General features: G+C 34.6%; 1 protein-coding gene across 2 annotated transcripts; it reads right to left on the reverse strand.

Moving 5' to 3' along the window:
* Window positions 1–3,097: 3,097 nt before the first annotated feature.
* LOC110380859 (uncharacterized) lies at window positions 3,098–7,947 on the reverse strand. 2 transcript variants are annotated; one of them, XR_007512323.2, is made up of 7 exons: window positions 7,713–7,947; window positions 7,305–7,367; window positions 7,096–7,206; window positions 5,564–5,638; window positions 5,069–5,325; window positions 4,485–4,577; window positions 3,098–3,223 (listed from the first exon to the last, which is right to left on the reverse strand). XR_007512323.2 is itself a non-coding variant. In XM_049851554.2 (6 exons), the coding sequence occupies exons 1-6, from the start codon at window positions 7,778–7,780 to the stop codon at window positions 3,184–3,186; spliced, it is 450 nt and encodes a 149-aa protein (XP_049707511.1). In that variant the 5' UTR covers window positions 7,781–7,947; the 3' UTR covers window positions 3,098–3,183. The 2 variants fall into 2 exon arrangements, 1 of the variants encoding a protein (XP_049707511.1); XM_049851554.2 differs by lacking the exon at window positions 5,069–5,325.
* Window positions 7,948–23,343: the final 15,396 nt, after the last annotated feature.

A 23,343-nucleotide genomic window follows, 5' to 3' on the forward strand; every position in this document is an offset into this window, starting at 1 on the left:
GTCCGTCCGTCCGTCCGTCCGTCCGTCCGTCCGTTTGTCACCAGGCTGTATATCATGATAGTTAGAGGGTTGAAATTTTCACACATGATGAATTTCTTTAACCGCTATACCGACAAATACTGAAAACTAGAATCAAATAAATATTTTGGGGGACTTCCATACAACAAACGTGTTTTTTTTGCTCATTTTCTAAATAATAGTACGGAACCCTTCATGCGCTATTCCAACTTGCACTTGGCCGGTTTTTATTGTAGATTTTGTGTCATGCCATCTCCGCTAGTTATTTTGTTCTCCATGGCTAGGAGGCAGTATACCTCACCGTGACAAGGGTTTCCGACGCTGAAGGAATCTAATAGGAAATGATTTATATCGCACAAAGATTCTTCTTGCAGTTATTTTCTTAGCGTTAGTGGAATTTTGGATTTTGAACATTATGATTAATGGTGAAACATCTGGTTGGACTAATATTGGACTTTTTTTCTTTTTCAGCTTTTTCGTACCATTTGGTTGGTGTCGATTGATGTTTTCAGCAATTTATTTTAGGTGACAATTTATCATCTGAAAGATGTGACCATCATGGCATCCGGATAAATGTATACTAATATTAAAAGCTGAAGAGTTTGTTTGTTTGAACGCGCTAATCTCAGGAACTACTGGTCCGGTCTCTATGAACTCCCCATGTACACTCAATGAACTCCCTTATGTATTTCCTTATGTACGCTCTATGAACTCCCCTACGTATTTCCTTATGTACTCTATGAACTGCTCTATGTATTTCCTTATGTGAAAATGTTGATCCGTACTTTGTTTTGATATCATTGACAGATAGATATTCATTTACAGAATTAATTTGGGGATTTCTCAGTAACAATTTATAAACCCATACTCTAGAGTGCTTCACTGAAAACGAAAGAGTACCTATACATAGCATAATTATTTATTGTTTCCAATATAAAATCAGTATTAATGCTCCAATAAGCATTTAATATGATTCAGTGTTCCATCGTTATTGCTCTTTTGGCGAAATAAATGACTGATGAATTTCATTGTGCAAATATATTTTGCAAAAGAATTGCCGCTCAAACCACTCCAGGTATTTATTTTTTTGTTTTGTAAATTCATGGGGTAATAAATATAAACCTGTTTACTTTTTTTTGTATATATACAATTTTCTTATTCAAGGCAACATAAAAATGCAATTTCGTCCAGGTAAAAACAAGTAAGATAATCTCTGCAGTGGTGTTTTAGCACGTGGAAGAAATTTTGCTATAGTCTATCATATTTTCATCAACATCAGTTCGAAACAACCAAACGAACTCACTCTCGCATCCAAAGGCTCTAGCAGAAGTACACACTCATACTCATGTACCATATGTATATACAAAACTAGAAGAGCCAGCAATGGAACTCAAATTACGCAAGTACGCCTTGCACTCGACCAGTCGTCCAATTTTTCCCATCTCTCTAACTACAACCGCTAGGGGCTACAATTCTGAACATGCTCCTTTTGCTTCGAGCCCGTTCAATATATGTGCCGTTTAATTGCTTACCACTTCTGTGGTCGTGGTACTTTTCGTTTCAAATTTTCTATTGCTTTGATGATTTTGGTCATTGTTCGCTAATTTCAAATTGAAGAGGTCCTCAGTTCTACTGCTGTTTTTTTAATTTGGTTATTTTGAGTATTGAGTATTTACAAATTTATGAAATGAGTGGTATTTTTGAGAACACTCCTGGCGTTAACATTTTAAACATTTTAAAAGGAGATTGGGCAAGAATGTATGAAGTTTGGTCCAAAAATCCAAATGTGTTTTGGCTATAACTTTTTCTGGCATTATATATTTTTTTTTACTTTCATAACAAAAAACGTTCTATATTTAATGGGCTATCTAGCCATATAGGTCTCGTTCGTGGTGGACATTTGGACCGAAATCGCCCATTGTCCTTTGGTAAACAGTTCCAGAAGCAGTTATACAAATATAACATTTTCAAGGACAAAGTAGTGTGATTTCATATTAGCATAAGTCAGCAGAATATAAATATTGTCTTCGAGAGCATATCTGGTTGCTTTACAAGAACATCGCAAAAAGGCTTGTCGACGCTTCGCGTGACCAAGCCAGCCCGCTTGTTCTTTGGACAAAGAATTAGCATTGCCATTCAACGTGGCAATGCAGCCAGTTTTCTGGGCATGTTTACGGAGGACAGTGATGCGGAGGAATACTTCGACGCCTAATCAATGTTCTTTTATGTTTTGTAAATAGCGTTTTTATTTAGTAAAGTAGTTTAAGTTTGTAAATATAGTGTACATATTCAAGTTCGTGATTTCTGGAAAAAAATATTTTACAATGAACAAGATCCTTTATCAAAAAACTAATTCTCTCAGAACGGGAGCAAAATAAAATCGTCTTCTGGTCCCAACAAAGTTCAGGGGAGGCAAATAAAAAACCTTCGTTTACTGTATTTTTTTTTGTTCCTACTTCATTTGCAGTTGTTTTAAAGAAATTCTTTGCTAGTATAGACTCTGTCAGCTTAATGAGCCCGCTTTGGCAGAATTCGTCGAAATGCTATTTTTATTTAGGATTTAGTTTATTCTTCTGAGCTAAGGATATTGGCCGTGGTTTTTGCTGTTTTGTGGTTGCTGGCGTTTTGGAATGTTTGGTCTTTGTAGTAATTTAACATAGAATGCGATGTGTTTTATTTTAGATTCATGTAATTTTTCACTCAATAAGCTGTGAATAAAGACATTCAGTATGAATTGTAGATTTTGGATTAATACTATGAATTAAACTGTAGGTTAATTTATTTATCGTATCTTGTCAGCAGTCCTGTTTGAAAATGAAAATTTATAGCAAAATGATCTTCAACAACCATATTCACGTAAAGAAAAACATCTTCAGCTGTTTCTGTATTTTTCTTCATAAAAACTTACCTCACTTAAATCTGATCTCACACATTAGGTACATAGTCACACAGTGCTAGACCCATACAAAATCCTACGTTGCTTTTCACAAAAATAATAAAGCAGGGGTCTGTATTAATATACTTTCAAGGTCAAAACAATGCCCATTTTACCTCAGACTCAGTAAATAAAACAAAACAATATAAAGTAACTTATATATTTTTATTAATATACATGATAATATTGTAACTTGACATACCTACTCGTATAATTTCAAAACGACTATTTCAATTCACAACGGTACCCCCAGGCCGGGGCGCGACGGTTCTGAAATAAAACCCATATTTTTAGATTCCCAGAATCAATTATCATCCACACTACTACCAGGCCTCTGTCACTCGACGTACTTACGCGCGATAAATGCCTACCGCTCGCTGGGTTACCGGTAGCCCCACGCGGCTCAGGGCTTTCGTCAGCCGCTCGCGTAGCGCGCGTTTTATGTTTATTATTTTTATTTGTGAACATTATTGTTTGTTTTTTATTTGGTTTTTAAAATTATCTAATAAACTGAAGAACTATTTTGATTTGTGTAGGTGTATATGTGACTATTTTAGGAAAATATAAAGGTTTCCTATTACATATGTATAGGCATTTAGAAATATTGTATACCTATAACCTATGTATGAATATGATTCTATTTTTTTAAGTAAAAATACTTATCTTCTTTGTCATTTTAAAAATAAGCGACTTACTTTAGATACTTAAATTATAGATACTTATACCTTATACTTAGTTATACATGCAATGATTACCGAGTTTTGTAGCTAAAAACATTTCGAGTAAAGTAGGTATAGTTCTCGTCCAACTAAATGGTGGCTTGGAACATTGCATATATCGCTGCGCAGAAACCAATTTTGGGTATGTAGGTATGTATCAGCGGTCAACGGTGCTTCTTGCGTGTTCTGTGCTCGAAAAGTAGTTGGGCACCTCCATTGATTCGGGAAGTCAGTTACAAATACGCGTAACTTTGTTCCCTATTTAATTGTAAGAGGCAACCCTACGCTCGCTGTCGGCACGGTCGCGGTCACTGAACTGTGCGCTATCGCATTGAAATAACAATCGAGCGCAGGAGTTTTTAAGGTTCATTTTTTAACGCAGCTTTGAATTTGTAGGTAGTTTGGAAACTTGTAGGTGCTTATAACAGTAGGTATGGACTTTTTTGTATGGAGTGATTTATCTGTTACGTAGTAACTATTATATAATCTGTGCTACTACTCACAAAAGTATTCGAAAATATATTTCTGTAAAAAATTAGGTTTTTATCACTTTTTTAGTAGACTCTATTTCACATGACTTTTATTTTGGTCTTAGGATTTCTGCGAATTTGTCAAAAAATTGATTTGAAATTTTGATGTGAACTTTAAAAATATCAATTTTGAGAAATGCTGTAATAATGGGTCATTCATTCTTCCTGTTATGTTGGCTTATAAATCTATGAAGAGCTATGAAAGTAAATGGATGGTTTGACGGGATAAAATATGTATTGGGAAATAAAAGTATCAATCGTGATTGAGCAAAACTAAATTACCTGCTAAATGGCGAATAACATGAAATCTTGTCCAGTCTAAAGGTAGGAAATCTCTTACGCCGAATTACTTTTACTTTATTGTCAGTTTTTGGGCTGAAACAAAACAAAATTAAATTAAATTCTCTCTAAGATATTAGTTTATTTTCATACCTCTGGGACCTATAAAAGGTTGATACCACCCTGACCTAATGGCCTAGATGTTAAAGTTCAGGTCTGATTTAGATCCACTTTCAAACCACAAATAGTATGAGCCTAAAATGCCTGCCTAGTTTCTTCCCAACTACGTTGGGTTTGGCTTCCAGCCTAACTGTATGCGTCTGTGATCTTCTCAAGCCAGTTACTTGAGCAACCATGTTATGTCTGGTTGTCAGACTTTCTAGATTCTGACTAACCACGCTTGCCAAAGATGTTCAATACCAAATCACGGAAGAACCCGTTCTGACAAGATCGACCCATGCACTGATTGACCGCGCCAAGCGGTGCTTCACCTTAGGTAAGTGCGAACGACCATTGTCGCTGTTATTTAGTCAAGACTTCTAAATTGCTGAATACGGCCTTCAAAGGAAGACTTTTGTCATGCTCACCTTATTTTTGAAATTGAAAAGGCATGAACATGAATTCCTTGCTCAAACTGCGTCGAGGCTTCTTCTTAATTGACTTCAAAGATTTAATGCTCTTCATAGCATTGCTTAGCTTATTATTTAGAGAAGGCAAACTGGACTTTATTGCTTTAAACGCATGGCTCACTTTGTACAGAGGCAACGCTGGTAGACTTAAGTTTATATTCGCCTGGATTCTTGTTTGGAATGGTAAAGCGCTGGAAAGGGACTTCCACGCTAATCTGGGTAAAAGAAAACATTCTGGATTAGCTGCTTATCATTCCAAACAAGGCAACAAGGCACAGAGGACACATTCTTGGTTAAAGAAGGAGAAACAATCTCAAGGAAAGCGAAGCGAGTTAAGGCTTTTTGAAAAAAAAAAACACTGCACATGTGCCATCTGAAGTACTCTAAATTCTACCAGGGTTGCCATGGTAAGTTAAAAAAATACCAATATAGTAATAGATGTATAATACATACCTAGTGAAGTAACTCTTTTGGGTTTTAGGTGGCTTGTACCGTCGATCCGTGCCAAAGGCGCAGAATTTTTTCTTTCTGAAAACAAAAGCAACCGATATCAGCACCGATGATTATTGGCATCCAGACAGATTGTGAGACTACTGCGTAGGACATATTATAGTGCACTAGTATTTGATAGATACAGGTGCACTCTCGTATGCCGATTGGACGGCAATTTGACATAACCGGAGAGAGAACTGACGGCTAACATTTATGTGCTCTCCAAAGCATGGGTGTAACACAACCACTTACAAATTCTTGGCTGCTTTCTGAAAGTTTCGTAAAACTTACAAAACAATTTTGGCCTGGCCCTTGAATGAAACCCGAGACGTCATGCACAGCAATCACTCTTTGCGACTACTAACTAGACTGACGAATCAGTCAAACTCCTATTGCACGTTATACAAAAACGAGAGACCTTGATCTACTAAATCATCATCCTCCGAGCCTTTTCCCAATCATGTTGGGGTCGGCTTCCAGTCTAACCGGATTCAGCTGAGTACCAGTGCTTTACAAGAAGCGACTGCCTATCTGACCTCCTCAACCCAGTAACCCGGGCAACCCGATACCCCTTGGTTAGACTGGTGTCAGACTTACTGGCTTCTGACTACCCGTAACGACTGCCAAGGATGTTCAATGACAGCCGGGACCTACAGTTTAACGTGCCATCCGAAACACAGCCAATGGTGTCTAAGATATACTTAGAAAGTACATACAAACTTAGAAAAGTTGCATTGGTACTTGCCTGACCTGGGATCGAACCCGCGCCCTCGTACTTGAGGTTGGTCCTTTACCCACTAGACCTTGATCTACTAAATAACGCTTCAAATATACCAGTGACACGTTTTTATTAAAAATTCAATCCAATAAAGTAAAAGTCAACCTATAATTAAATCTTACACGTGGAACATTTGAAACCAATGTTTTGTATTAATATCAAGCGTTTGATTTATACACCCGAGAATAATAAATATTTGATAGTAATGTTACACCTGAAATTGTAACCGTTATTTAGTAACAAATTGAGCGATAGCAGGGCCCGTAACTTTATTTTCTATTTCTCAAATCATTTATTAAGCCATGTCATTTTGAAAAACTTGTCATTTCGGCCAAAAAATGAAAGCATCATCATCATCAGGTCATAATTATGTCAATCACTGCTTGGCTTAGCTCTCTTCTTTATATTCCTGTACTGTCTTACAAATATTTATCGCTCCAACAATTTACAAGGGGTCAAACACAATGTTTGCCAAAGGCAGCAGCAGCAGATTATCGGTTGGTAAGTAAGGAAAATATTCAGAAAGAAAACTCATAGCCAGTGCAAATCTAAAGGCAATAGTTAAACATTCTGGTAACAGCAAGCAGATTGAAGTACCGGAAAACAAATGTGATTGTTATTAAAATGGACCAGAGCGCCGATAAGAGCTGTTAGATCAACAGTCACTACCAGTTTTCTTTTTGTAAGCGGTCTAAGAAACCAAAATATATCTTACTTCTGAGGATAATGTATGGTAACTCCTCTCGGTGTCACTTTTTGCTTACAAGGTCCAGCGTTGCCACAAGGACATCCCTTCACAGGACGATACTGTGGTAAAGGCACTACCCTGAAATGGACATAGCACTTTGAAATATCAGCAGTAAGATGTTGAAGTATTATGTAGAACCTTTATTACATTATAAAGATATACTGATTGCGACTCACTCTTTCTTTTTGAAAACTTTCCATTTTGGTTTTTCTGTTATCACGTAGCGTAGCTTGGATAAACTAAAACAAAGAAAAAAAATTGATGAACAACAATACAATAAACTATATCTAATGTGAATTGTAAATCTGTACCTCAAATGTGAAGGATAGAGTGGCTATTCCCATCTTTAGGAATACAAAATGATAAGTAGAATTTAGGAAAAAAACCGAATATTTACTCCTTATCGAATATTTAGGAAAGATTGTTGCTTTAATCCAATGTTGTCATTGATCTAACATAATTATCATCTGTGACAAATTGTAATTGAGTAGAAGTGTGGAAAATTCTTTATTATTTTTAAAATTTTGTATATGAGTAGGATTTAAATATTGGCTTATGTTTTTAACAAAGGATTATTTAATTACCTGGTGTTACTGGTAGCCTCATCTACCTTTCTTCTTGACGTAAAATCCTTACTGTTTACCAATCCCATGTTTTAAATATATTCTCTCCTTGGTACTCAAACATATACCAAGAATTTATCAATTATACTTAACTAAATAATTCGTGTATACTGAAATGACTTAAATGCATTTTGTTATGATATTTTTGTATTTTATTTCATAGTTTTTGGTTATAAGTTACCTTGCTTGATATGACATTTTGAATATGTCAGAAATATTTTTTCTAAAATTTTTGCTGTGTCATTTTTTGACATAGATTTCGGGAAGAGGAATTATGGTTTTATGATGGTCATTTTTGCAACAATGTTCGCACAAGGTGAACGTACATTTTTAGATCTTTTTATATGAACTCTTTCTTATTGTGGTTTCTTCTTATCATCATCATCGTCAAAGCCTTTTTCCCAATTATGTTGGGGTCGGCTTCCAGTCTAACCGGATTCAGCTGAGTACCAGTGCTTTACAAGAAGCGACTGCCATCCGACCTCCTCAACCCAGTTACCCGGGCAACCCGATACTCTTTAGTTAGACTGGTGTCAGACTTACTGGCTTCTGATTTCCCGTAACTACTGCCAGGGATGTTCAACGACAGCCAGATTGCATGGTTTCTTCTTATCATAAAATCAAAAACTACCCAAAGGTCGGATGTTGCAAAGCACAAGATTACAGGAGACAGTCTCGACCGCTCTTTAAGGAAGAATTTAAGTTAAGGTCGCGATCCTCATCAGTGAAGAAAAAACAAAGAAGAAATACCCATAACAAAAGACAGAAGTCCCATGTTTATTCAAACCCATGTTCTCATTGATTTGTAAAGAACTGTCGAGTCCTAAGCAAACAAACATAAACGGGAAAACTTCGTAAGAGTGGACGTGGTTAGTTGTGCGGATTGTATTTTTCTTGAGAGAACTGTTGGTTAAAATGATCGTTCAAAGTTAAATAGAATAGACTAGTCTTCACCTACATCTCAAGTACGAATGATGAATCTTGGCAAGTATGTAGTAAACAGGGGATTTTATTCGAAAAAGTGATAAATGATAAATATTTTATTGGCATAAAAATTATGTACAATAGGGTAGTTTCCAGGGTCGAAATAATGAAATAATATTTAGTCCGCTTTTTAGATAATCAAAAAATATTGGATACGTATTTTTTCTTTTTTTAATTAAACATAAAATGACAAAGATAATACGCTTCAAAAATTAGGAGTGGGGGCCTTTTACGTCACAGTCTCCTGAAAATTGTAGCAACTTGTGACGTCACACTCAACTTTAACACGCTATATCTTAACAAGTTCTGATCCAATTTAAAAAAGAAAAAATACGTATCGCTTAATTTTGGACAATCTACAAGACGGACTAATTATTATTTTTTAGGAAACTACCCTCTGGCTCCTGAGCGAGGTGAGTCCTGTGTTATAAGTCATTAGATATTGAGCAGACAATCTGACAACACCGGAGAGAGATCAGGCGCAGGGCTAACAATTACGTGTTTTTCGCTGCACGGGTATATCAATCACTATATTCCAGACTAAAGGGCGGTATGCTGAAAGTTTCTCAAAACACACAAATCAATTCCAGCCCCAAAGAAACCCCGTGGACAGCAATCAGGCCACGGTAAAGATATGGACAGTATGGAAACTAAGCCTATTTGCGGATATAACTACCTACACCGTTGAAGCAATAAGGTTGTCACATTTCTTTGTTCTGTAGTGATATTGTATTTAAACTGTGGTCATGCTATACGCCTATTAGACCAACAAAGCAGTTTTTATTTGATGTGACCTGACATGGTATGATCATGTGTCATAGCGTTAGCTTCCAAGATTTTGCCTTGCGGAAATTATAATAATGTAATAAAAAATCGAACCCAAAAAAAATATTTGGGAAATTGATAAGGATATTTACAAGCTTTGTTACGATCACGTTACCGAACGAGGAAACATTTGGTATTAGTTGCGCATCCACCTTTAAAAGGATATCCTTATTTCTTTTCATACAAAATGGTTAAACTCACGGAGAACAAAATGAGTAGCGGAGATGCCATAACAGAAAATCGCCTGAGAAAGTAGCGCACCAAAATGCGGGTGAGCGGGGGACGAGGAACGTTACTGTTTTCACCATTATACGCCTTCTTTGGATCCGTATTTTTTTTGTAATACCAAAAATCATTGTCGGATGTCTCAAAGAACCCGAACGCCCCGTTACTTAACTAGTTACTGATAGTTTTGGTCATGCCCACTGTACGACTTTGACCTAAAAGAAGCCGCCTGACCTACCTGCATTATGGCATCTCCGCTCATCTTTCCTTGCTCTATGGTTTAACCCTTCCAAGGTAGGCCGTATTTTTATACATTGTATGGGGTTTCAGGAAGAATTACATTTTGTTGATATTTTATTGTATTTCTTAGGGGAGGAGGAGCTTTTTCCGGTCTTTTGAAAGTGTAAAGATGTTAGTTTGGAAAGATATAGGGGCACGGTTGATTGCATCCCAAGCTGTGTAAAGGAAATATCCTTCTTCACCCTTCTTTGGTAAATTCTTTCATAATTTCAATTTCATTTATACATTCTGCTAAATAACCGGAGGTTAGGCAGATGGTGGTGGTGTGCGGTTCTTTGAAAATTGTTGAGATCTTTTAATTTAATTGGTCTAAATTCAGATTCGTACTAAATCTCTTTCAACCAATCATTTGACCAATTAAATATACAAACGTAGGTACCTACCTGCAATTATAACAACAGCTAGATACAGCAAACAGTTCCATTCACGTCCCGAGGGAACTACTTCCCACACACGGATAAAAGCTTTTTATATCTTAGTCTCCAAATTATAGTTATCGGCACGAATCTTGAGCTCTGACCTTCACCTGCGCAGAAGTAATTTATTGCGTCCCTTTTGTGGTATGAAGTGAGGCGCGGGGTGGGCTAAAGCGATGATTTTCCCGCAGTGCATCGCATCATAGCCGTCACTCGGGATTGGTTCTTTGCTAATAAATCACTTCTGCGCAGATGTAGGTCAGAGCTTTAAGATTCGTGCCGATAACTATACTGTATTCTATATTTCATTTAAAGAGTTCAGTAGTTTTGGCATGAAAGCACGAAAGTCAGAATAACTTTCGCATTACAATATCACTAAGGATAAAGATTTTAAGTTAAGAAATTGTTCCCTAACTTCCCTTTATCATCCAAACGACCAATATTTCATTCAAAAAGGTACTTCATATAATACTAAAAAGCCAATACACTTAGGACAATCCATCGGAGCGTGGCTCCAAACGCCTATTGATTCGTCCATGTTGGCACTTGTCACCTTCTGACTATGATCGATTGCTACCTATAAGACACCTGGGGCTTGTGGTCTGAGGTATAGGAAATAGCGGGTTGTGAATTTCGGTTTAGATATTTTTTTTTTGTCTTTGATGAAACGTGGCAGTAATATAATAGCTTATACATCTAAATAAAATATAAGCTTTTTATCCTAGTGCAAAAAGGTATTTTGTCGGGACATGGGTACAGCCACAAGCAGAATCTAGTAAAAAAATATATTACTGTTACTAAACCCTCCAATTTTTTTTTCCTTTTTATATTTTGACTATCACAATTTTCCTTTATAAACTATCAAAGTAGTTATTCAGGTTAAAATCTAGAATCAAGAAAGATAATAATTAGTGATCAAACTATTTGTCGGTGAGATATAAATCCATACACTATGCATTGCAATTTTTTTTCTTTTCTCTTCCCACATATTTCTTTATGAGTGGAAGTGATGAAATAGTAGTTGTAATATATAAACATGGGACAATCCAACTATTACGACGAACCAGAACAAAATGAATATTGTCCCATCTGTACCATTCTCTCTTCTATGGCACACACATTACCTATAGAAGCAATATTGTCGCGAGCGATCAATCATATCGACGCCTCCTACGCATAAGGTCGTAAGGCTAAAAAATCGTTTTTACAGGAGAGCGTTTTTTGTATACGGTGATGATAAAATTTATTCTGAAAGATTTTCAACGGAGATTTTTGCATTATGCTGTCAATTAACAATTAAGTAATTAATTCCCAGGTGCTGGATATTATAAAAAAATGTAATTACCGAAAAAAACCCGTTTTACTTACTTACGACCTTATACTTGATTGAAAAAGGTCGTATCTTCTTGTTACGACTGTATGCGTTCATAAACTTGATTTAAACAACACGAATAACGACGTAAGTTTTGAATTACGACTATATGCGACGAGCAAACTGTCGAAATCCCTATAAATAACAAGTTTAAAGCTAGAGAAATGAAGTCAAATGGTAAGAAAGAAGCATTAGAATGTGGAGGAAAAATAGTTACAGCGAGTTTCTAATATTCCACATGAACAGTCACTTTATAAACTGTATTTACCCAGTAATGGGAATAGTTGAAATAGGTTATTTACTTAACTCTTAACACGAAATTAAAATATTTTTGAAATCGGTCCCACGGGCCCCGAGGAAAACCAGTTCAAATGTTCTTCTTACATAGTCACTCTACAAATTCTTGGGCAGCTGCCCAGTAGTGGGAGTGGTCAAAATAGATTCTTTATTTCACTCATAACACGAAATAAAAATATTTTAGATATTGGTCCCGAGGGTCCTCATGAAAACCAGTTGTTGTAAATAAATATTCCACATGAACAATCAATTTACAAAGCCTGAGCCCTTTGCCCAGTAAATCGGAGTGGTTAAATAGGATCTTTACTGCACTTTAACATGAAATTCAAATATTTTTAAAATCGCTTCCAGCGGTCCTGACAAATTAATCGGACAAGACTTTTCTGACAAATAAGTCTTGTTCATAATCATTATCATTCATCTCAGGATCTGGCTGTCAGGATTCAGTACTGTAAAAAGTTGGAATGAGTATTTTTTTTACTGTGATTTTAAAAATAAATTCTAAAAGCATTAGTTTCTAATAAAAACTGACCCTGATTACCTGAAAAATAAGGCAATTACCGCAATATATTTGAATTCTCGGTTAAAATTTACAAGACAACTGCGCTATGGGCTATCTACTGAAAAAATCTTATCAAGAACTCTCTCTCGAATACGAGCTAGATAGTAGACACCGTTGAGGAATTCCCTCGTTTCTCTGTCGTCTTCATCTTCAGGTCAGATCTTAACCTCTTTGTGGTATCTGAGACATCTACCCTAATGAGAAGTTTTCCTCAAAATGCGTCTATAATTTTCGAGAGTTGCACCCGATTTTTTTAGGGTTTCCATATCTAGACCGGATGACAAAGGAACCACTTAGGAAGTAAACCCTTTCAAACAATAAAATATTTGTTTAAATCGGTTGGTAAACGAAGGATTCATTTTGGGAAGTCGGTTAAAAAAAAGTTGTCGTATACTATAACTCGTATTTATCAATTAATATAATTCAGTTAAGGTAATAAAAGTGGAATAGTTAAGACTTCGTTTGTAAGCATATTTTTCAGAATATTGAATAAGAGTGAAACCAGTTTATCTCAGGATTCCTGGGGTAGATTTAGAAATGCTTTGGTCTGGGACCTAATATAAGCCTATGGAACATTATACACTATGCAGTTACTGTGGGCAAAACTGGAGCCCGACTACTATACAAAGAATAGCATTGTCCTTTACACATGTTACAAATACATAGACCAGAGACTTAGAAAATTAACATAATTCAAATATAACATCACGACTTTTATTCCCCAAAGGGGTAAGCATAGGTTAGAGAAGTAAGAGACAGGAGAATATTACAGTCCACACAGTTTAATCCCATTGTTATGCCTGTTGTCGAACATTAGGCACTATTCCAGACTCCGTGTTATGAGAATTTCGAAATTGAAAAACCCAATAATTATTGCCCGATACGGGAATCAAACCCAATAACTTGTGGCGGGCAGTCAAACTCGCGGCCCCTAGACCAACGAAGCAATTCGAACGTTAATTTTAATGATTTTTCAACTATAATTGAAAAGCAGAGAATCGTATCTTATTTTTTTAACGGAGCATATAGCCGTATGTCTATGATACGTCTTTATACTTTTATTCATTCTTATATTTAAACCTCGCATATGGTCTTAAGAATAAGTTACGACTCCTAGAATTAAATTATTGAGTAGTATAAAGTCGTAACTGACCACAGTACACGTATGATTACAGCGCATAAAGTTGTAACATAAACGATTCGACGTTTTGCGTGGGACGGCTAGAATACGACGATTGACATACGACGTCGGTACTGCGCCCTGATTGGCCGTCCTCGCTCCAATCGATCGGAGCATACAGTCGGAACTATCCGCGCGACTTTATGCGCTGGAGAACATTGTTGTTAAGACCATTATCCATTAAAAAACTCACTATTTATAGAAGATATTAAAATTTGGATTTTAGTAATACGTAATAATAATTAAGATTATTGTAATGGTGCAAAAAAACGATTTTTGTAAAAAAATGTGTTCCGACCTTCTGCGTGGGAGGCGTCGATATGACAATGAAAAGTTATAGAAGACGCTTTTCAACTTCCATGTCTTCATTTGATAATAGAAAATGACACAAAAATTGTGGGTTTTTATTTATTATAAATGGGTGGATTTTTCTGCCTATTGTTGCTGAAGAGAACCAACTTTTAAGTAAATAGGTAAGAATAATAACATTATTAAAGTGCCAATATACGTTTGTTTGTGATGCCTTCATGACATACTTACTTATGTATTTTTATATCTCTACCTCAGAATCAACCTAGGCTATTATACACCGCTGAACCGAGTGTAGGCAATATAACGTTCTAGCTAAATCAACGGAGTTAGAGATCTGCCAATGTAAGTCCACATTTAAAAAATGACGTAAATTATTTCTATATGTATATTTCGTTTCTTAAGTCATATCGTTGAAACCTAGTTTTAGTTGTTATTATGCTGCATGTTGTGGTCTCCTATAAGTGAAGGAGTACCTACAACAACAATATTCCCATTATTTTGTCTTATCTATGACATGTTATATGTATCTTTTGATACCCATCTTTTGTCCCATCGGGCTATGAGAGTGAAGGAATAGTGAGTGCACTTGTGTCTGCGCGAATGCTTGTGCACTGTATGTCCTGCGTAGTCGGCTTATCTCCTTGCATGAGAACAGCCGCCGTAGCCGATCATCGGCTAGGAGGACATCATCACATCTTTTGATGGAAAACAGTTTTATCAAATGCAAAGTTCCTTCAGCAGGCTGGTAACATGGTACAGAATGTGCATCCTACCTGAGCATATATTTTTCTAATTCGTAAGAAACTATACACATTTTTTTCTCTTCACTTAATTAAGAAATTTAATTATTCATACACAAGAGCTTTTAGCTCTAATTAGCTATATTACAGGTTAGTCTCCAGTCGTTTCCAAGAAACCTAATTAATTAGACAAAGCTATGTTATCTTAAGTTCCTTTCATAACTTTTCTAAAAGATAGTAGAACTTTTGTGAACGTAAGCTGCTTTTTAATTTCATTAAGGAAGTGGTAAATCCTTGCATATTATTATAGCTACTTTGTTACCCGGTTGCGGGAAGTGGTCTTCTTGGGCCGTGGCTGAAGCTTTGTTCTTTAATTAATAAAGTATCTGACATCACAATGACAATAAAGTATCAAAAACTTAAATATATGGAAATTCTAGGATTCTAAATAAATAAGGAAAAAACTTTTGTGTGATTGCTATGTGAAAGTTCTGCTAAAATAAAATACAAAAACGAAAAACTATAATATTTTTGACATATTTTAAAATGAAGGAATAGTTTTCCTTACCCGTCATCAGCCCTTATCCCAATTTTATTTCTGGATCGGCGCAGCATGTTTTCTTTTTGCACACTCTTCTATCTGCCGTCATCTCACAAGAAGATTCTAATAGTGCGTTGCACCATATAACTAAACTATAACCTGCCATATACTTGCCGCACATTGGTCCAATTGGCGTTTTGACAACTGAAAATGGTGGATAATTATCTTTGTATTTAAACTGCTCTTATTATCGACTTTATCGTTTGATTTTCATTATAATTATATTATGCTACAACATACCTTTATAATATGACCTAACCAGCCAATGGATAATAGTGACACGGCGGTAAGAAAAGGCTTTTTTCCGCAAAGTGGCCCCGGTGGCGGTGCTTTGTACTTTCCTATTGTCTAGAGCCCTCTCTACGACTACAAAGAAAAATTTATTTTTAAAATCTCTTATAGCCTGCAATTTATTAAGGTACTGGAATTGTTGGGTCATATTTTTTAACCCCTGATGCAAATAAAGGAGTGTTATAAGTTTGAACGCTAAGTTTGTCTGTGGCTTCGTAGCTCTTAAACGGATGAACGGATTTGGATGCGGTTTTTGTAGATGAATGCTGGTGATCCACCTGTCATCTTATTTTATGAGTTTTAATGTGAATTAAGGTTTAGTTTTATAATTACTTATAAATATGTAATTAATCTTTGACGTAAAAATTAATACATTTTGTACTTAATTAATACTTAGGTACTTGTTAAAAATTATATAGGTAAGTATCATAAAAATAATTCCGGTTACACTTCTAGTATTTACCATTTCTCTCACTTTTCTGTTTGGTTTAAAGTAATCTAAGCACCTGTTTCTACAAAGAAGACGACATTTTGCAATAATATAAAAATAAATTAATAAAGCGTAATTGATAGCATATACATTTTACTGCTGCCTCACTTGAAAAAAATAAGTAATCAATCCTTTTTATCAGTCATTTAGTAAAATATAAACAAAATTACTTTTGCATTAAAAGTACTAATCTGCATTAAAATACACAAGAACAAAATCACAAAACGGACTTCAACATAAACAGACTCTCAAATCCAAAACAACAGCCTACCCGCAAGTTGAAATATCTCCGTAATAAATAGCGATGCAAATTTATGACCCCCTCGGGGGTCTTATTTATCATACCAAAATCATGTCACTCATCCAACATTGGGTTGTTGCCACAATCTTGTGGAACTATGTATGTGCTGTACCAAGGGAATCATCCATCACTTATTGTATGAATGAGATCGATTGCCCAACAAATAATTTCGGTTATTTGTTTTGAGAAAAAGACAATATTGGTTTTAGGGTTCCGTGCGCGAACTATAACCGCGGCGTTATTTCGCTGTCCGACTGTCACCAGACTGTTTTTTGAATCATCATTGCTAGACAGCTGAAACTTTGCATATCTGTTGCCGGTATGATAAAAATACAACATAGATATTCACAATATATTCATTATATATTCTCGTGATATTTTGCTCATTTATATATTATATATTTTATAACTCAAAAATGGCTGAACGGTTTTTCTGAAAATTAGAGGGGAGATAGCTCGTACCCAGGAAAATGACATAAGATAAATTTTGTCACCATCCGGCTACGGGAACAGTTATCTTGGTAAGTGGGTGAAACTGCGGACCGAAGCTAGTTTTATACAAAGTACGGAACCGTAGTGCGCGATTTTGACTCGCACTTAGCCATTTTTTCATGGAATATTTCCAATTCGGAGATTGACATAAAACTGTCCTTCGTAAATTATTTAGAAATGTGATATTTCTGTTGGAATTGTCTTTTTATTTCGTAACGTTTTATTGTTAGATTTATTTTTAATATTTCATGATATTTCTAAGATTTTTGTTTATTAAGGAATCTTTGGAGCTACGGCAATTAGTGGAAAATTTGAGATATGGAATATTTTTAACTTATAGATTTCAACCTATTATAAATTGACTCATTATGAAGGAGTATTTATCCCCCTCTTAGCTTATCGGGTTTATTGTTTTTTCGATGTTTTGAGACTATAAATCTATCTGTCTGCCTTTCACGCCAAAATGACTGAACCAATTTAATTGAAATTTGATCCAGGTGCTGGAAGTAGTTCCCTCGGGCTGGACACGTGTAAGTAAATAATTTAAACCTACGTAAGTATTCCTAATAAAACAATTTCTAGTGGACTTCTAAGTTATAAACAATACAAAAAGTATGTGAAATTTGCCCTTCATCATTATTGGAAATATGTCCCAAACAATTCACTATTGTAAATACTTTATTAAAGTTCTCATCTTTAGTATAAACCAAGGAGTAAGGAAAGATGACCGGAGATGCCATAAGGATGTTAAGGTCGGGCGCCTTCTTCTAAGTCAAATTTGTACGCTGAGCAAGACCAAAACGATCAGTTACCAGTGAGCAAACGAGGCGTTCGTGTTCTTTGAGACGCGAGGCGACGATTTTTGGTTTTATCAAAAATGGGCGGGTTCCTAGGACGACGATAAGGTTGGGGTCAGTAACGTTCCTCGTCCTTCACTCACCGGCATTTTGGCGTGCTACTTTCTTAGGAGATTTTGCGTTATGACATCTCCAATAGTCTTTTTGTTCTCCATGCTAACGACACATAAAATATTATATGTAATGTCACTTAGTTTTGATTTTTCTTTTATTTTTTATCTGAATGTCTAACTTTCGATAAAGTTGCCTTTTAGTTTATGTTATATTCTTTTATTTATTGAATTATTAGCGATAATGGACCTACATTGAATGCTTTTGCACAACAATGCAAGATTTTAGATATTTATTTTGTTTGTGACAGATGTCAGAAGCAAAATACAAGTTAATTGGTATCATTATGTAAGAAAACAAAAGTTACATACTGGTCCTTTTATTTTGTTAAGAAAATAGTAACAAAAAACGGTTCCATGAAGAAATAATAGGTATGTTTTTTACTCATAACAATTTTAAAAGTATTTATTGAAATTGAATAAAATATATTAAAAATAGGCCTTTTACATTACAAATACATACCTATTATGTTATTATGTTCAAACTTTCATCAAGTAAATCAGATTTAATCGCAATTTAAGAGCCAAAATCTGATCCAGTACTCTAAAAATATTTTTTCACACTAAAAAATATCCTGTAATCTTCAAAATTGCATCCTACAATGTAACAAGATTGTTGAAGGGGGGACAAAACAAATGACAACCATTGACAACTCAAAAACTTTTGATGGGCGTACATTTGTCACCCCAATGTTTTTAAATGTGTTGGAATTGGGATTTAATGGGACCATCCATTATTCTTATAAGATGACAGATAAGTAAAATATAAGGATACTAGAAATGTTTTCATGAAAAAAATATGATTTCTTATTCTTCTACTTAGTGGACTAGTTGTTTCTGAAAGTATTTCACGCCTCCGTATTTCCGAAATTTGACAGACCAATACACTTATTATTTGTAATACTTATTACAAGTAAATAGGTAAACAAAACAAAACTAGTTAGGCTACGAGGAAATACTACGCGGGCGTAGCACTGTTGTTGCTACGGCGTAGAAGCAGTAGTATGTTTTTACGCGACAACTAAGAATGGTTATTGGAATAAATGTATTAATAATGATCTTTTAATATTGAATTTCACTTTTAAATCATCAAGCTAAATAGCAAAATATAAATACGGTCAAGATTTTTCTAAACTAAAACAACGATTCCGCAATTATAAAGTTATCTTAATGATCGTCTTTAACAATTTTTAAAGAAATTACTAAAGCAAAAATAGATTATTTCGATACAATAAAAAAAAAACTTAAAATTCAACAAAATAATATACTTCATTCCATTGGTCAATTACCATAACGTAAACATAACTAAACTGATATCATAACTGTAACTAACAAGGTTAACGTGTAACTGATGAGGTTATTATGACGAATAACTAATTCACAGTTTGAAATGACAAACGTAATGACATCAAAGTTGATTGCATATGACTTTGATAATAAACAAGCTTATTATCATCTGCCTAGCCATTTCCCAACTATGTTGGGGATGCAGCTGAGTACCAGTGTTTTACAAGGAGCAATTGCCTATCTGACCTCCTCAACCCAGTTACCCGGGCAACCCAATACCCGTACGTCAGACTGGTGGTCAGACTTACTAGCTACCCGTAGTGACTGCCAAAGATGTTCAAATGACAGAAATACTATTCATGAAGAAGAAAGAATAAATAAAGCCCGTTCTTCTTCATAGGAAGAATTTTTATTTGACCCACTGCCCGATCTTCGATTAGGATGACATTTTGCACACGCTTTTTAAACTACTAATTTTTGTAAAGTAAGTTCTTGTAAAGACCTAAATGAAATAAAATGATTTGACTTTGACTTTCATAAAAAGATTCTAGACTTAGAAAACTACTAATATCCTTCACATCAAGATAAACATTTCAATGTCTAAACTCCATTACGAATCTAGTATTCTTTCAATCTCAGCCATTGTTCAGAACTTAGTTTTATCACCGACTTGTCTGATAATGACGTGTAACTTAGTAACTTAATTTTATAAATGCGAAAGTTACTGAAAGAAAAAGAGTATCTATTTATTCAGCTGTAACTGAACTTAGATAACATTGAAAGTATAGAAAAAATATGGACGTACATTCATTGCAAAAATACTACATTTAAGTATTGTTTGCGAACAATTTTGGTTTAGTGGTATGTACCTATGTATGTACCTAAGTACTTGCGTCATATATCTATACCTATGTATGTACCTAAGTCACATAACCTGTTATATCAAATTAAGAATTTTAATAAAGATGAACTTCCTACGTTACATATTTTTCCTGGACTTCAAATCCTATTAAATAAACACCAAAAATATCTTCAAATAAATTCTATTTATCTCTTCACCGACGACATTTAAAGGGTATTTCCAATTTAATTCGGAGCCGTCGAAACTTCAGTCCTGAAAGAACTTTAAAATAACTACATCAAAAACTTGAATGCCTGAAAGGAATCTCAAAATATTCGATAGCCAAAAACAAAATGTAAAGAGAAAATACAGTTAGTGAAATAAAGTTAAAAGTTAGCCTACAAATTGAGTTTTAGTATTCAGACTAGATTAAATATGGAAAAGAGTGCCTTTTTTGAATAACTATTGTTTTAAAAAGGTTATTTTTTGATTGCTTAAAATAGGACAAGTCTGATCTCCAAAGTCAAACAGTGCGATTGTACATGGTGAATAAAGATAAGTTTTAAAATTGAGCTTAATTATATAGGTAGAAATTAACTATTCCGTCTCTATAAAGTTAAGTTCTATAATACTTGTTTAATTAAATTGAACTGCATATACAAATCTTACTGATTGAAAGTACAGTAATATTTGTCACCTGGCTAGCCTTTTCTCAACAATACTGAGGTCGGCTTTCAATATCACTGGATACTGCTATGTAGGAAATGCCTATATATTCAATAAAATCAAATAACAACTATGTCTATTATGTAATTAAAATTGCTATGTTAATAAATACAACAAAATAATTTTGCATCTAGCATAACCAAATAAAAAAATAGAGGTGAAGTAATTCAAATATTAAATATTCATTCATTCATTCACAAAGCAATATGGCGTCCTGAATGTAGTGAAATTAATAATATGACAGATGAAAGGCAGTGGCGGCCATTAAAATTAATTAAAAATATATTTTAATTTGCTGTCGTATTTGATGTATCTTATTATTTTCATTTTGTTTGTATGTTGCGTAGATAAATAAATTCTTGACCGGCGTATGATTGGGTACAAGCTGGGCAATTATTAATAAAATATAGGTATTGTTTCTTTGTTTTATGAGCATACATACAGATAAATGTCACTAAGCTTTTGCGCTCAAAGTCAACTCAGTTTTTTTTTTGTTTAAAACTATTACTAGTTAAGTTTTAAGATTTTTGTTCAATTGTATTGTAACGTACTTGGGAATTCAAATGATCAGGATGATGATTCAAATTTTTCTTTTTCACACAGTCTAAAGCTGGCTGAATTGTCAATTTTACCATTAAAATTCTGGTTCAATTCTTCTCTTACACATCAATATTAAAGCCCTCTTTAAAACTTGCAACATTACTTTCCGCTGAGTGAATGACGTCATAGAATTCATTCAGTCCCCACTAACGCGTCGATTCACATTTTTTTGTGTTGGCAACTCCAATTCGAATCCGTGACGTGTCTACTAAAGAGTTCCGTACATTCATGTAGGAAATATTTGGATGTGATGTTAATAATGTTCACTATTTAATGAAAAAAATCTGATTGGTATAACTGAGTTATCAGAAAATATTGGTTGCATGGTAAGACTACTTGTAGTACTTTCTTGAGTTCTGATTACAAGAACCGATTTCTAGATCTAGAATACTAATCTGGTGCTTATCTATTTAGCCTTACACGGATGTTTCGGCAAGATATAAATAATCTCTTCTCGATTTGGTAGGTATGCATTACTTGACCACGAGTTTCTCTTGTTTAATCCATCAATACAAGTTTACCTTTACGAAATCTCACTTTGAACTAGCAAACGTATTTTATGTAAGAAGAGTAATTCAAAACCAGTTTGGATTAAACTATTACTCAGTTCATTATTTCCACATTATTTCCGAGTCACACGTGACTTATCTGGTAATTTTACTTAGGTTTGAAAATAATAAAAAAAATGAATATTTAAATATAAAACGCCATCTTTCATTTCTACATCCGTAGGGTGGAAACACCAACAATCGGTCGTCAGGTTTGACTGACGTGGCACGGTGGCTCGTTGCACTATGGCCTTTGTAACTTTTTCATTTCACCGTCAGAACGCGTTGACGTAAGATTTTGAACACGCTTGAAATTCAACGTCAATTTGTATGTGATGCTGCTTTGAAATGCAGTTGACATTTTAAGATGAAAATATTATTTTGTGGTAACATTTTGTTGTGTTTGGTTTGTGTTTAAAATGTACTGGTGTTTGGTGTATCGGGGTTGGGTTTGAGATTATTTATAAATGCGTTTATTTTATGAAATAAATATTACATAAGTTAGAAGTGAAGACTTTTTTTCAGATTTGTAATCTCTGTTTGACTGGCTATCTTTACTCGCAAAACTTCTCTTCGCCGTTTGTGGTAAATATTTGTCCAAAAAAAAACCTAATAGAATGTAAAACAGAAAAATAATATCTACTTCATTACTCTACAAAATCATATTTACGAGTAAAGGTGAAGTCAAAGTCACAACATTATTTGCCAGAATATGATTACCAATATAAATATAACCAGTCAATAATAACAAACATTATAAGCAAAACCTCCTTCAACCTACAAAAAAAACAAAATACATGATCAATTTCTGAAAACAAACACCGCGAAAAGCAATCGCTTATAATACATACGGGTGATGAGCAAACAAATCAGTTAAAGTAAATAATATCATGCTTAAGCAATATTTGTTTAACTCCACGCTCAAATGAAATGTAAATAAACACAAATGTGGGTGACTCACAGTAATTTGGATTCAAGAAAATTTGCTTTCTGCAAAATCGTTTTCGTGGGACGAGAATTGGTGCTTCCACCCTATTTATGTAACTATTACTTCTTGATTTTAATAGAGTTAAGAAATTCTTGGAAGTGAATAGACAGAGCCTAGGAGTTTATTGTATTATTTTCTGAGAGGAAATTCCGGGAATTTAATAGTGCTTGGAAGGCCTAAATTAATTTTACTTGACACAAAAATGAAGGACTGGCACTTGAAGTTAAATGACAGGTTTCCTGAACTT

This window comes from Helicoverpa armigera, chromosome 28 (genome assembly GCF_030705265.1).
Source record: "Helicoverpa armigera isolate CAAS_96S chromosome 28, ASM3070526v1, whole genome shotgun sequence".
Classification (NCBI taxonomy): Eukaryota; Metazoa; Arthropoda; class Insecta; order Lepidoptera; family Noctuidae; genus Helicoverpa; species Helicoverpa armigera.

What these genes read in the sequence shown, in the direction of transcription:
- LOC110380859 (XM_049851554.2), bottom strand. Translation starts at nt 7,780, where the DNA reads ATGGGATTGGTAAACAGTAAGGATTTTACGTCAAGAAGAAAGGTAGAT. An exon ending in GAGGCTACCAGTAACACCAG is followed by an intron (nt 7,368 to 7,712) that starts GTAATTAAATAA and finishes TCTTTGTTTTAG; the next exon opens with TTTATCCAAGCTACGCTACG. An exon ending in ACCATACATTATCCTCAGAA is followed by an intron (nt 5,639 to 7,095) that starts GTAAGATATATT and finishes TTTTGTTTTCAG; the next exon opens with AAAGAAAAAATTCTGCGCCT.